This window comes from Harpia harpyja, chromosome Z, assembly GCF_026419915.1.
Source record: "Harpia harpyja isolate bHarHar1 chromosome Z, bHarHar1 primary haplotype, whole genome shotgun sequence".
In the NCBI taxonomy this organism is placed as follows: domain Eukaryota; kingdom Metazoa; phylum Chordata; class Aves; order Accipitriformes; family Accipitridae; genus Harpia; species Harpia harpyja.
In genome coordinates, this window is record NC_068969.1 from 2869558 (window position 1) to 2884645 (window position 15088).

Sequence of the window (15088 nt, forward strand, 5' to 3'; positions counted from 1 at the left end):
AGCTCTTGTTGAACACCTTTGTCAAAACATGTACTATGTACTAAGCAATTATTTCTGTAAAATGCTGCTCTCCCAACCGCATTACAGAAAATCCCTCTGAAGTTAATTTCTGTCTAGAATGCTGAGTATATGAAGGATACTTTAGTAGAATTCGACCCTAATTCACATTCACTCTGAAGCCGGATGACATACATGTATCCTTTCCTATTGGTGGTTACACTGGTTGAATGTTCAAACTGAAGAATCAGGAAGATCATATTTGCATATATTATTTCATACATTAGGAAGTTTGTATGTTTCTTGTCAGATCATATCTGCAGAATTAAAGTGTCGGTAATACAGAAACATTTAGTTTTGTAGTAGGTGTACCAGTCATCATGAAAACATGAGAGCATAGGTTTCAGTATGGGACTGCAATTGGAGTGTAAACCCAGTATTTACGGACTGGTTGTCCTGCTCAGCTACTGGTTCTTGATTGCAGCATGTACGTGCTAGCTTTAATAACACATTTATTTTCCCATGTTGAAAGTACACAAAAGGCGAAAATTTTTCCTATACTCGTGCAGACGGTCTTCTATTCTTCATTGTATCATAGAATTATACTGCAATAACTGTTAAAATTATAGCGTAATAACTGTTGATGTAAGCTGGCTTTTTAGTAGCAAATGATGGTAAATTTTACAGATGTTCTGTTGGATGTGAACTTTGCAAACAATTCTACATTTCAATGTCTTATGCAGATTCTAAATATTCCTGCTGATGAGCATTACCATCTTCCAAACAATTCAGCTGATTCTGTAGAACAGCAAGAATTATCACACTTCTAGGCTCTCTTTCTTTTAACTGCAACATCTATTATGTATACTACTTAAAATGCTCTATAAACCCAGTTCCTGATATATCCTGCAGTTCTCAGAATTCTGTTTGCTTAAAAGTATGACTGTATCTGGCATGGAAAATTAGGGGATTTGTTCAGAAGCAGGAAGTGTGGTACTCTGTTGGTCCACTATATAATTTGCACTGGCTATTTCATTTTCAAAAACCTGCTCCCCCTTCTCCTCCTACCCACCAGAACTCCCAGGCCTGATGCAGACCTGACTTCAGCAGAAGCTGATGCTTGCTGGCTTTGCTAAAAAATTTGAAAAATTTTGCAGTATCAAAAAATGTGGAAACAGTTGAGTTCAGTGAATGAAGGTGAAGTGCTTTTAGTGCAACGGGAATTTGCTGAGGAATGCAACAGAAGTGTCAGCTGTTAAAATAAAGGAGAAGCCTTCACTTCCATTGGAAGCAGAAAAGGTCCAACTATATTTGTACAGAAAGAGCAGGATTAAAAGAGAGTAGGGAATAAAAGATCGATAGGATGGGCTAAGTAGTGTGGCTTGATGCCAATCATTTCTCAGACTAGCTTTAGCTACAGTGTTTAAGAAACAGCATTGTTTTATGTCTGAAACATCGAGTTCTTACAAGGATATACTTGTTAAGTGCAATCCTACTCTCAGTTTTGTGTCTTTTTGCGTGCAATCTTTCAGTTTTTAACTACTATCTTATGAGGTAAGATAACTAAGATCTTATGTCTTATAATCTACTTTTCTTTATGTTATAGTTTAAATTGTGGGGTCAAAATTTATCAGATTAAAGTCAGCCAAATCAGGATAAACTATCTCAAATGTAATGAATTTAGATAAATGCGTGTGTGTGGAAAATGCTGAGACCCATCCTCTGAGACATTTAGGGGCTATGGGAACTGCCAAGTATCCTACAAAGCTTTATATGGCATATGGGAAGCTGCCAAAGCCCAATTGCTGGAGAGGAGCTTGCTTGTGAGCAGAAATCAATACCTCCCCAGTAACCAGAAATGTCCGCGATACACCCGTGGCTACAGCCAAGACGTGAAATAGCACATATGACAAATCTTACGTTCAGGAATTTCCTCTATATTGTATCACCAGAAGTCAGTGTGGTCTGTTTTCAGAAAGAAAACACTTTTTTTCACTCTCAAATCTCAGCCAGATTTCATTGGGTCAAGCATTACGGATTTAACAAGAACTTCGGGGTGCAGTGGAGGGGAAAGACTGCACTATATGCAGGAGCAACAGAGGAGGTTTCATATCGAATCATAAATTTTATGCTACAGTGGGTTTTGATACAATAAGACACAGTAAGTTCTGATTTGGCCAGGCAGACTAAGGAAACAGGATTTCTTGAAATCTTCCACTACAGGAGGTAGTGATTAATTCTGTTTGTCTTACTGAAAGTTTAATACTGCAAGCTGCTCAGTCCTTTAAAGCGCTATTGCTTGATTTGGGAATTATTAGCAATTGCAATAGTGATAAATTTGTGAAAAGTGAAGAGAAGAAAATACATAGAGCTGTTTAACACTGCAACAAAACAAATATTTTTACTTCTGCAAAGTGTTTCTGTTATAAATGAATACAAATAACTAGAAAAGGTCAATCCATAATCTCCAGATTATTCTCCTGGTTTAGAAAAAGTACTCTTACTTTTGCTTTAGCAAAAATCAACCTCTTTTGAGTGGGGAGGTTCTTAAGATCCTTGCCTATCTCCTGAATAAAATTCTAAGAACGTGGGAGATGCTGAAGAAATCTTGAACTGTGTGATAGGCAAGTGATGATCTCTTGTTTTATGGCTAGACAAAGTTATATTTATCCATAATAAACTTAAGGTAAATGAAAAACTTAAACTTTTCAAAATTATCTACAGCAGAAACTTCTGACTCCTGAGGAATCAGATCTTAAAGGTAACACTTAGGCTAGCAAAAAGTAAAGTTGTTTCCATTTCATTCTTAATTTCCCTTTCCATGTAAAGGTATAATTTTGCTGGGGTTCCCTTGGGATAGTGCTATCTATAAACCTTCCAGGAAAAACTGGTAAGCCTGCTCAGGAAGAAATCATAAGGGTTGGGAAAATGTGACATCCACATTTGGTTTTGTTTTGTAGTTTGTGTACATTTCCTCAAACACTAAAAGACATTACCATATATATGGTTACATTTTCCAGCAAGTGTTGCCGCTAACTTGGACATGTGGCTTTGTACTATGATTGAAATGTTGCTCAAAAATACACATCCTTTCCTGAAACACAAATAAGCCAATGCCTAAGTATCACAAATGTTCTTTACTTGGGTGTTTGTAACATATAAAAGCACATATTGAAAAGAGTGGGATTGCTTACCTCAAAAATATAATCTTTTCCATCCTTTCCATGTACAGCTTTAACAGCACAGATGTCCAAACCACCAAAAATTTCAGAACAGGTGTCAACCCAAAGCTTGTACCTGTTTCATAAAAATAATTTTTCCTGTGAGTATCTCATCAGGCTCTTGTTTTTCTATAGGCTTAACCTAATAATGTATTTTATACATTTGCTCTAAATTCAGAATTTTCACTATATTGTCAGTTTTACTGAATTTGTATTTCCCAGAATAGTAGCTTAGAGATACTGGCCTGATTACTCTACTTTTCCCAGTAGAATCCAGAAAAGCTGTGGCTCTGTATCCTGACCTAGTATTATGCTGGATTCTGTCCCAGTTTATATTGGTCCAAACATGTGTCTGCTCTAAACTGTGAGTAACCTAAAGAGAAGATACGCTGGAACACAAACAGCATCTAGCTGTACCCCATCCTGCTTTCCAGTACCCTATGGTAGTACAGCTTGCTAGTTGTGGCTGTACTTTATGTGAGAACTCCACAGAAGGGGGATTTATCATCTGACCGGTTTTTGTGGCTTCAGTGATGCCAAGGGGTTTTAGAAAGTAGGGAACAGGGCTTCTCTTCCTGGGAAATTCAAACTTGTGCATCTGTGCACAGATTCAAGGTTGACAACCCTCTTGCCTATTATGGTTGGTAGTGTACTTAATTATGGATGGGTTTTATTCTTTTATCAGGAAAACTAGAATGAGTGTCTCTGTCTTAAATTATGGACCCAACTGTATTCCAAAGTAGCAATGATAGCTTTATATGTACATCACTGAATAAGGCAAAAGAAAAATCAAGACAAAAACAACCCTTAAGATGATGCAAGACAAACGGACGTATGACACTACGTAAAAGCTATGTAGCATGCAGACAAAGATAATACTCTTCATGTAGGGCTATAGACAACTACAGTAAAATTCAACAGGAATGTAAAGAATTCTGAGGAATTCCACAGCTCCTAAAAAGAGCTAGTGTTTCATACTGTATTGAACATAACCCCTCCATTTCATTTCTAACATCATGGTAGGAAATATGGACTGAGGAATGGACAGTTTACCCATTCTACATGCAGTAATATAATTTATTTTTCTTGCATGAAGGGCTTTATCCATCCTATGAATAGAGGGATTATCTGACTAACAAGGGAACGAAGTGGGACTTACTAGAAAAAGAGTGAGGCAATTCCTGTGATCAAGTACAGAACTGTTAGTGACATAACAGGGAGCCATACTACTTTGCTGAGAGCATTCTGAGGTGATGTAAGCTGTGTGTGTTTGTTCAATGGCAAGGACTGACTCACAGGGCACAAAATAGCATTGAGAACTTTCATTAATAGCATAGCCGTGCATTGGCACCAGTAAGTGATGATATGATCTTGAAAGGTTATATAGGCAGATATCACAGGTCCACCAATTGAAGGACATGTTTTGCTTAAAAAACCCCCAGTTTTAAAGCAGCTATTTATCATAAACTTTTTCTTCTCTTTCATTGTCTAGCATTTGAGTATAAATGAGAGCTATTTCCTTTTACAGACCCTCTCCTGCTCTCTCCTGATGCAGCCTTTGAGCCATGATGATAGATTTGCCACATCACAGTATTTTCCATTGCAAAAAAATTGATGTAATAAACATAGCATTTGACTTCACTGTAGGATCAAAGGAAATGTGTTGCTGGGCTGAGAGTCTTATTCATATATAAATATCTTCTGTAATAGCATCCTTTCCAAGTAAACTTATTAGGTCACATTCTTTATATTTTCTTATATCAAGTCTGATCCAGTGGAAAAGTTTTTCTTTTAAGCAGAATACAAAGAAATAGATACAACTGTTTGGAAAAAACCTGATGGTAATATTTTAGCAATTAAAATAATTTTTTTTTTCCTGTGAGAAACCTGGTTTTTGTCCAAAACGAGAGGTGTTTCTGGATGCCTGACAATTTCAACACATGTAGATGCACTGACTGACTGGACTGCTTGCATGCACTTGCTTATAAATAACTTTTTTTTTTGCTGTAAAATACCAACGTGTATCTTAAGAGAATCATGAGGACAGCATAACTTGTCTTTAACAGTAAATATCTGGACTTCGTATGAAAAAAAATGAAAACATTTTCTTTAAAATACTGAAACATCAATCAGATCTATGAAAGTATTTTTAATAGTCTATCTTCTGCCAACAAACACAGAGCTGGAAAAATACAGTTACATTTGGAAAGAGAGGTCTTGGATGGAGTAGCCTGTAGTGTTTTAAACCCAAGGCTTGCACAGTAGGTTTGACAAGAGGTCACCGTTCTTATTTTCCCAGAGCCAATATAGTGTGCAGCAGTCCTAGAAGTGACAGATAATAAAGTATTGTTCCTCAGGTGTCTGACATGAAATATCTGGTATGCCAGATGAGGTGTGCACAATTAGCACAGGTCTCTATTCTTCTGGTCCTATCTGGGGAGCAGTGTCTCTCTGAAATAGGGGGGTCAATAAGAATGTGTAACATTGACATGTGCTTGTTCTCTGCCTCATCATTGTCCCTTACTGTGCCACATTCTTCTCTCTTCTCTAAATTTCTAGGCTAAGATTTGTATTCAGTCAACAATGTCAACTCAGGCAGTGCTTTCAAAACACTTCTTCCTAATTCATGAGATGTATTACAAATTAAATGCACATGCATCAGATTTGATTGCTTTTGGTATGCCGTTGAACTACTTCAACTCTTCAGAAAACTTCAATTTTCCCTTCTCTTCCTTGCTTTGCTTTGTGCACTTCAGCGGGTAATCAAACAAAAAGTGGGGCTATGTGATACATACCCCTTTCTGTTATGATAAAACATCCATCTTTTCTGTGCTTTTGTCTTCATCAGCATAGAAGAAGTTTTGTTTTGTTGGCTAGTGTTTTTTTAATGGGAAAATACCTATTATGCTGTAATTATTTTACATTCAAAAATGGAAGCAGAAGCAAAGCACACAGAGCATTTACAGTGAGGTAGCTAGGCAAGGTTAGCATTTCACGCTCATTACCCATGCGTGATAATTGTTTAGTTTTCCTTACGGCAAAACTAAAGCGCCTGTGTTTTTACAGAGGAATAGCTCATGGACTGTAATTATACACACTAAAGCACACTCTTTTCCCTTTCAGTGAAGGCATAACCTCACTTTCTAAAGGAAGGTGGGAGGGGAATGAGAAAGAGAAAATAATGTGGCTCCACTCCATCCCCAGAGGGGAGATCAGTGAGGACACAGTCTAGACAGGGGTTGGACAGCAGGGAGTTGTAATTCCCGTCTTACTTGTTTTCACCTTTCTCAGGGCAGGCAATGGTTCTGTTCCTGTGTCTCCCTCAGCTCATAAGTGGGACCAAGTTGTAGGTTCCAGACCTTTTTTTAAAAAAACCAAAACCAAAAACAAAACCCACCAGAAAAAGACTACTGTTGAACTTTAAAACACCTTTTAAATTACACTTTTATTGTACAGACTTTTTTCAGCTTCCACTGCTAGCAACCTTTGGAGAAGCTGAACACAAGAAAATTCATAGCCATCAAAAAGCCTCACAGATTTATTTTGCAGGGAAAAGAGGTCTATATGTTGTGGAGGAACCTGGAGCAACTGAGTGGTATTGAGAGAAGGGTTCTGCCAATGGAAGGTGTGAGCTTCAAAATGGTACTGCAGGGAGAATGTTTCTGACTGGATTGCAAAAAGTATCCAGCATAAGGATGAGAGAGAAAAGCACAGTAAAACAAAGTACAGAGCTGGAATGATGACACGAGGGAAACAAGCTTCAGTATATCCCAGTATCTAGGTAAAAAGCCTCACAGTGCAGTATAGTGGAAATTTCAAAAATGAAAAATAAGCAGTTTAGCAGGATTAAAAGTGGAAAAGAAAAATATGATTTTAAAAGGTAAAGTTAAGACCAGATTGCTTGATTGTAATAGATGATGTAGAAGGAGAAAAGTTTAAAACACTGTGGCATGGGGTAAGACTGTTAAGTAAAAGAGGGCAAAAAAACCAGATGGAAATGATTGACAGGTTGAATCTGAAAAAACATAATTTTCTGAAGGGAATTCCAGTAGTTTTCTAAGTGCAGATATGGATGTAGGAACCCAAGGGTGCACGTAAGCGCTTAAGGCTACTACTTAGTTTGGGTAGTTAACTCTGAGACATGTCATGTGGAATTCTTGGCTCATGTTCTTTCATCTAATTAAAAGATTTTTTTCCAAAATGAATGAGAGACATGCATTTACTGTGAATTGCATATCAACAATGTGATTTAAAAAAAATTCATTTAAAATAAAATTCCATTAGTTTTTTTTAATTACCTTTTACATGAGACTCGACTTACTTATCTGACATAGCAATTTGTTCCAACATTGCAGAGCCTGTGTTTGTCTTCCAGTTTCCGGATATGGAAGTTCTCCTGAAAGGGGGAAAATATTACAAAGACAGCCAGTAGTTTTATATTTTCAGTCTCTTAAATTACTCTGATTTTCACATGAATACTATAGCATTATTTACACCTTTTTCGTATCTGGCAGCTTATAAAAGAACATCTAAAACCGCAAAGAATTCTAACAGGCATTGCAATTGTCAGTAATACTCACTTCACTGTAGGCATGTTATAAAGTATGACAGTGCTGTGAAATTTCTGTTCCCCATTTATTCATTTAAGACTTTTTTAAAAAAAAACTACTATGATTAAGTGAAAGTGTTATCAATAAGCTGTTATCATTTATAGATGGATTGAATAGCCTGTAACATACCGTTACTGCAAATGTCAAGAAACTGAAGCTTCAGCTTTTCATTTCAAATCCGTACCACTGCAGGGTTAGGTCCCAATACTTGAAAAACAAGATATCTATGTTTTTAACATCTCTGAAGTGATCTCAGATCTCTTTTAGAGCTGGATTTTGGTTTCTCCTCCAGTTTTCACTTTTTGCTAGTTTACTAATATAATCTAAATGGTTTATGTCAGGGCTTGAGTATACCAACTTTTATTTAATCTCTAAGAAAAAAAAATTCATATAATGTTTTTTTCTCCGCAGACCTTAGGACTCCTACCAGGGCTGAGAAGATTACTGTTTTCTGAAACCTAAATGCTGTACTGGGAATAGGCTAAGGATACAAATTATGAAGTGTTTCCAGTTAGTAAAATAATAGGAACATCTGTAATGTATTAAAAGTATATTAGGCAGCAGCTATAGTTTTCTCTCCATTTTTCTATTAACCTAATTACAAGGGTCAGTAGCAATTGTGGGGGAATGTTGACTTTTCTATGGGAGACTCATAAATTTAGCTGAATTTTAAAGCATAATGTTCTTCTAAGATGCCATGTTCTTTATTGATGTGGGAGAAACTAGTGAAAGAGGAACGTGTATGTTGAGTGCTGTGTGTAGGGTAACTTTGCTCAGTAATAAGGCTATTCTGTGATTTCTGCTTCATTTTTTAAAGTGATATGCTATGGACACAGACCTAACTGGTGTAATCTCAATAGCTTGTGGGCCGCAGCCATCAATGCCAGGTCTGTGACACAGGACTCCAAAACAACAGGAGTTCCATTAGACCGTGGTTAAGTGATACAAAAGTACCCAACCAGACCATCTGGCAGTTTAAACCTTAGATATGATTTCTGTAATTCACACATCATTTCCTCTACTGACATATGTAGGTTTCCCACCCCTCTTCACTTCTGTTCTGATAATTGCAAAGGGTCTTTCACATCATTATTTCCTCCTCTTTTACTAAATACTGAATAATACAGAAAACAACTCCTAACACTTTTGAGTGCTTTACACTTAGGCTTAACATGTTTTCACTTGATTTGGTCTTTGCAAAGAAAGAACTGTTTTAAAATTGGGGGAAAAGGAATTATGATTAGTATAAACAATTCCTAATAACTTGACCTTCCCCTTTTCCAACACTTTCCTGCTTTGTTTAGTACCATTTAAAATATGCAATCCAAATTGTTGGGACAGGGACTTGTCATCAGAAAAATATGTAGAAATGTCTACCTACAATTCTTGTATAGGTAGCTTGCTTAGTGGTTTGATTCTATAGCACTGTCTTTCTTTAGCTGATGTGCTCTACTTTTGTTTTATTGACCTTTTTATCAAAGTATATTAAGTTATGCATTCAGAGTATTGCTTTTGGAGAGGAGATTTAGATGTAGTGTTTTTGTATTTCTGTTTTTCTTCATTGTGTGTGACCCTTTTAACTCTATTTCCTTGAAGTCAGATGAATTCTGTAATGGTACCAAGTGTAGTTAAGTATGTGTCACAAAGCATTTTGAGGAGCTGTGGTATTTAGAGGGATCCAATGTTGCATTTTGGCTATAATCTCTACTGACAGATGATAAGCACCAGTGTTTTGTGAGTCATGGATCCACTTATACCACAATTTCCCACAGAATTATAAAACTGAAGCTCTTAATAACTCTCTTTAAACTACAAAAACAAATGTTCAGCTGGTAGTTTTTGTGGTGACTCTCTAAGTACTCTGTTCCTGTGTCACAGAACAAAATGAGAACCAGCTGTAAAACAATATTCTACTGACATAATGTATATGTATGCAGATGAAGAATTTTTCAGACATTTGGTAAATCTTCTCCTTTTCATGATGCTTTGTAACAATGGATTTGTATTTCATTTTTTGGTATGATTTAACTGTATGAAAGAATCTAGCGAAAAAATGATTGCTAGGCTTTTAGCATTTGGATGAACCCATAGTTTCTGAGTAGAAACTTAAAAATAAATAAAAGGTAGGAGGAACAGTCTGTCATTTTAACTTATTTTTGCTGTCCCCCTTAGACCAACTGTTTCTTCTGTGAAGAAGAAACGTTTGTTTTTGAAAATTATAAATTTACCATGGCTGACTCCTCCAAAATTATTCTAGGCACTGAACAGCATTTAAATTTCAAGTCAAAGAAAAAAAATGTAGGGCGCTCTCCTATGAAATGTTGTGGTCCAATTTCTACCACAGGGAATGAACCATCAAGTTACTAATGCAACATCTGACTGCTGGTATCTGGCAGCGTGTCATAACCATTAAGAGTTGGGCCTTATTCCTAAGACTCTGCCACTTGGGGGCTGTAAGACAGAGACAAATCAAATCTGTTTATTATAAACAACAGAAGAGGGGAGAAATGGGTAGCACAGCACAAGAAATATGCCTGTCAAAGCACCAACAGGAGACAAAAGTACTCTCCTAGCCTTGAAGAGGCAGCAGTAGTTGTATGAAAAAGTCTGAAAGAGAGAAAGAAGGCTGACTGGTGACTAGAAGTAGAGGGAGAACAAGGCTGTTGGATGGCACTGAGTGGAATAAAAGGGGCAAGGGAGAACCTGGGGTAATAAAAAAGGTTAGGCATAAGGGGTAGGGACTAAGAGACAGGTGGTCTGGGAAAGCGGTGGGACTGGATGAAGATATGGTTTGGATGGATAGGAGAGAGGTGACCTTAGGTGTAGGAGTATGGTGCTATTAGAAAAAGTAGGATGATGTCTCCAGATATGTGGCTAAAGCCAGGAAAAGCCAACAGTCTGGAACACCAATGTAAGACAAACAAGCAGAATTGGAATTAACTTTCCTGGAGAAGCCAGGGGCTAAAAGCTGTATCACTCAGAAGCACTTGTTTATGATTCTTATTGCCTATAGGGAGAGGTGGGGTAGGCCCGACACACCTGAAATAGGTCCAATACCCCTGAAATAGGCCCAATACCCCTGATAGGTCAAGGGGTAATGGCTTTAAACTGAAAGAGGGTAGATTCGGATTAGGTGTAAGGAAGTTCTTCACTGTGAGGGCAGTGAGGCACTGGGACAGGTTGCCCTGAGAAATTGTGGCTGCCCCATCCCTGGAAGGGTTCAGGGCCAGGTTGGATGGGGCTTTGAGCAACCTGGTCCGGTGGAAGGTGTCCCTGCCCAGGGCAGGGGGGTTGGAACTAGATGATCTTTAAGGTCCCTTCCAACCCAAACCATTGTATGATTCTATGGATTTCTGTAGGGATCTTGATTTACAGAGTTTCTGTCCTGCATCACTAAGAACACTGAAAGTGTTACGAGCAAAGGATTGCAGAAACCTCTCAATCCTCGCAACTATTTGAGTATTTTGCCTTGGTCACTGTGTACAAGTCAAATTTCCAACACACTGTTTTTGCAAAATTTAGATAGTTCTGGGTTCAAAATAAAGCAGAAGGACCAAGTGTCCATACTGCTGGATGGATCTGACCTATGGGAACAGTATTTTCACCCAGTTCTGTGTTGTGCATTCTTGAGGCCCCTCAGATATACAGTGAGAGGCAGATGGACGACTGAGTTGTTCTTGAAAGGCCTAATCTTTGATGTTTTTTCTCAAATACCCCTTCAAGTCATATGTCAGGAGAGGCCAGCAGTTACTCATACAGTTTTCATCTTGTGACAGTATGTCTTAGGGGAGAAGTCAAGAGTATGTGGTCTTCCAATATCAACTGAAGAAGACAGATTTTGCCCCTTACCCCCACCCTGGGCAAAAAGTTCTACTTTCTAATAGAGCTTGTTGGCTGTTCCTAAATTACTTGACACTTAATGCTAACCCTGTCTTTAATATTATGCATTTTCTTTAACTCCAACTTTCGCTTCTCTTAGTATTTATGGTTTGCTTGGAGTTCAGTTGTTTTTACTGATAAAGAACTTGAGTGTACCTTACAAATGTCAACATACAAGGAATCTCTGATCCCTCCAATGTTACAGGAGTTGCTAGAGAAATATCTTTGCGTGTTTATGTGGGTGTGCCTATGTAAATGCATATGTGTATTTTTATCCATGTTTTGTTATATTTTTCCTGCCTCAGAACTGTGAACATGAGGGAACAAAGACATGAGATGATCTAACTTGTCTTAAAAACATGAATGAAATGAATGTATGTCAGATTACATTGCTTGATAATTGAGACAGAGTAAAAATATGCATAAACACAGTTACCATAGCTCAACTACTACATGACAACCTGTCTTGCTACTCTAGCTTCATGTTGTCTGTGAAACTGAAACACCCTTTTAGCCTCTCATATAGTCATGACCTTCAACCAAACACCCGGTTTCTAAAATTAGAAGAGATTTTCATCCATATATGTGAAGGCCACTGCAAGATTAGGATTTTTCTTACATGTGTTATGTTAAAAGGAGAGTACTTTGTTCCAATAAAGTGTTATGATTGAGATTTGTGTGAATGAATGTCATCTAACTATCCTTACAGGGAGAAGAAAATTTGACCCTAAGTTGGTGAAAAGATACAAGGGAATCTGATTTAACAAGTCCTCTATAAAAACAAATCCCCTTCCAACTGCTCCTTTCTTTAAATGAAAAAATAAACAAAGGCTAGAAGGAAAACCACTCTGGCAGGCTCACCTGTTGTCTTATTCTCCTCCTCCCAGTCACAATCAACTTAAAAAAAAAGGCTTGATAAATCTAGAAAGTCTAAAATACTGTCTTTCCAGAGAGTACGACAATGGAGGCATGGAGTCACCATATCAGCTCAGACACTCATCCAACAGTCTTAATCTTATTGGTGCTTATCAATTTTGAAACAAAAGGATGAAAGAATATAAGTTTTTGGCTCACATGTATGCTTTGTAGTTACTGCCTATCTTTTGGATCCTGATGTCATATTTGGAGTCTATGAAGGGTTCAGTAGTGGCGTAGGTCTGAGTAAGTGCTACCACGCTGGCTATGTCCTGAAAATCGTAGTGGTTGTCTACCTTGATCTGTAGTCATCATACCACAAGTAAACAGCATATACAAAAGAAAAAAAAGAGTAATTAGGAATAAAATGTAGAATTCAGTTCCAAATGGCATTCATGAGAAGTATGGGTTTTGACAGCATCAGTTTATAAAAAAAAAGTATTGGGTACTTTATGTGATTTCTAGATTCTATAACATTCCTGCATTAAAGCATCTATTTTTCTAGGCAAAATATTACCTGTTCATCTGTAGAAAGCAATTTGCAGACAGTGGAATTTTATTTTGCTTTTCAATTTTTTTTTTTTTAAGTGGTGATTGTTGATTTTAGATCTGCAGGCTTTAGAATTTTTCAAGGTGTGATACTATGCAACACTAATTTACATAGAATTCTTGTTGATTCTGTAAATTGCTCATGTAACTGAATGTATATGGAGCCCACCAAGTAGTATCACATCATGTATCTCCTGGGAGGGAGGAAATGAAGGGTCATGATATCCTGATGAGTGGGCATTCACATAGAGCACAGAGGGTTGGCTCAAGGCAGCAGAACAAGTTTGTCTCATTTCTCCCACTTGTCTGCAAGGAGTCAGGCTTTCCAGGAGTAGGATTTCCTAGTTGTGGAACACTGTGATAAGATGGTGAATAGTACTAAACCCACCAACTTTAACATCTTGAAATAAGAGGGAGCTGCAAAAGTGGGGAATATTGATTTAGGGGGAGAAGGAGAAGCAGACTTTAGAGGACAGATGGAGATCAGTGGCATTACTTTTGGACAGGGAGGGCATGTCTCTAAGGTTGACTTAAAGGAAGCTGGCTGAAGTGGGGAGAAAAAGTGACTCGGATGAGAAGCCTTAGGGCTAGTAAAAAATGGGAGAGGGAAACTGGAACTCCAACACACTGACCCAAAGTACATTTCAGAATGGTGAGGAAAGGAGGCAGGGATTAGTATTTCTCACATTATCTAATATTAGGAGACTCTGCAATTCCTTGCAAGCACAGGGTCTTGTTTGCTTCCACTGTCACCTTGTACTTAAAAGGGAACCTGTAGGCCAGGGTGCCACATCTGTGAGATGGGACTTTCATATTAAATGGAGTCTGGTGAAGCTAAAAGAAGTCATAAGGCCTAAGTATTTGCTCTCAGCTCTCAGATGGAGAACAATACAGAGTAATTTGCCATTTGAGAGCCACAAAACCAGACACAATGCCTGGTTTCAACTTAGTTTCTGAAAACTTAATAGCATATGTGAGTCTAATTACAACCAATGGAAATGCTACTCCTAGCAATGCCTTTAGGGAGGACAGGGGTACGAGGAGAACCTTTATTTGGACTCTGACAGTAAGCATTTCACTGCAAAAGACAGGCATTTAACCTTTAAGGGTTTGAAATATTTTATAGCTAAAAAAACCCTAGATTTTTTCTAGACCTTTGATATGCTGAACATTTCTGTGCATTATTTCCCTTTTCTATAAATGAGGGGTGAATAATGAAAGTACATTATAAACATTCTAATACTTCACATATGCAATCCACAAAACCTGCAGTTTAAGTAATTAGTGGTTAATCCTGTTCTTAATTAAATTCACTGCTGGATTTCCACTGACTTACTAAGTAGGAAATACAGCAAAACAGTCATAACATAAGAACATTACAGTACAACTTGCATAATTACTGAAGAAAATACAATTAAATCAGTTTTCTATTTCTATTGCTAGTGGCAAATATTATGTTCATGGAGCATTTGCAGTTTCAGGATGATAAATGTAACTATTCTCTGATGATTTGTTTTAAAATCTCAAACACTTAAAGCACTGAAGTGTTTTCAGTGAGAGAAAGTGGTTAATCTGTAAGGACTAGAAATTTTCACTGATACCAATGAAAGCGGGATTTAAATCATATCCCCTTGAACCATCATTGTGAGATAAGTGATATCAAAACAACTGTACTCACCACTGAAATGCAATTACTTTGGAGAAAGAAAGCAGCAGTTACATAGTGGTATGAAACAATCACAGAGAATACATTAAGATAGGAAATGAATAAAAGTTCAGTATCAAGCTGAAACTAATAAAGAACCAAGGCAAAAGCTTCCTATATTCCCAGATCCAAAAAGTGGGATTGTGCAAACAGAATTTGACCCTTAAATAGTTTCACTGCAGTGAACTAAATTAATAAATAAGGTTCTGCTT

The 15088-nt window shown here is 37.4% G+C and overlaps 1 protein-coding gene across 1 annotated transcript in view; it reads right to left on the minus strand.

Moving 5' to 3' along the window:
- Positions 1 to 15088, minus strand: part of SYN2 (synapsin II) — a 194363-nt gene that overhangs the window by 35266 nt on the left and 144009 nt on the right. The window contains exons 7-9 of the mRNA XM_052776242.1: positions 12782 to 12924; positions 7540 to 7614; positions 3192 to 3294 (exon numbers count right to left, since the gene is read on the minus strand). Coding sequence (XP_052632202.1) covers positions 3192 to 3294; positions 7540 to 7614; positions 12782 to 12924 — 321 coding nt within the window. The remainder of the gene's footprint in view (positions 1 to 3191; positions 3295 to 7539; positions 7615 to 12781; positions 12925 to 15088) is intronic.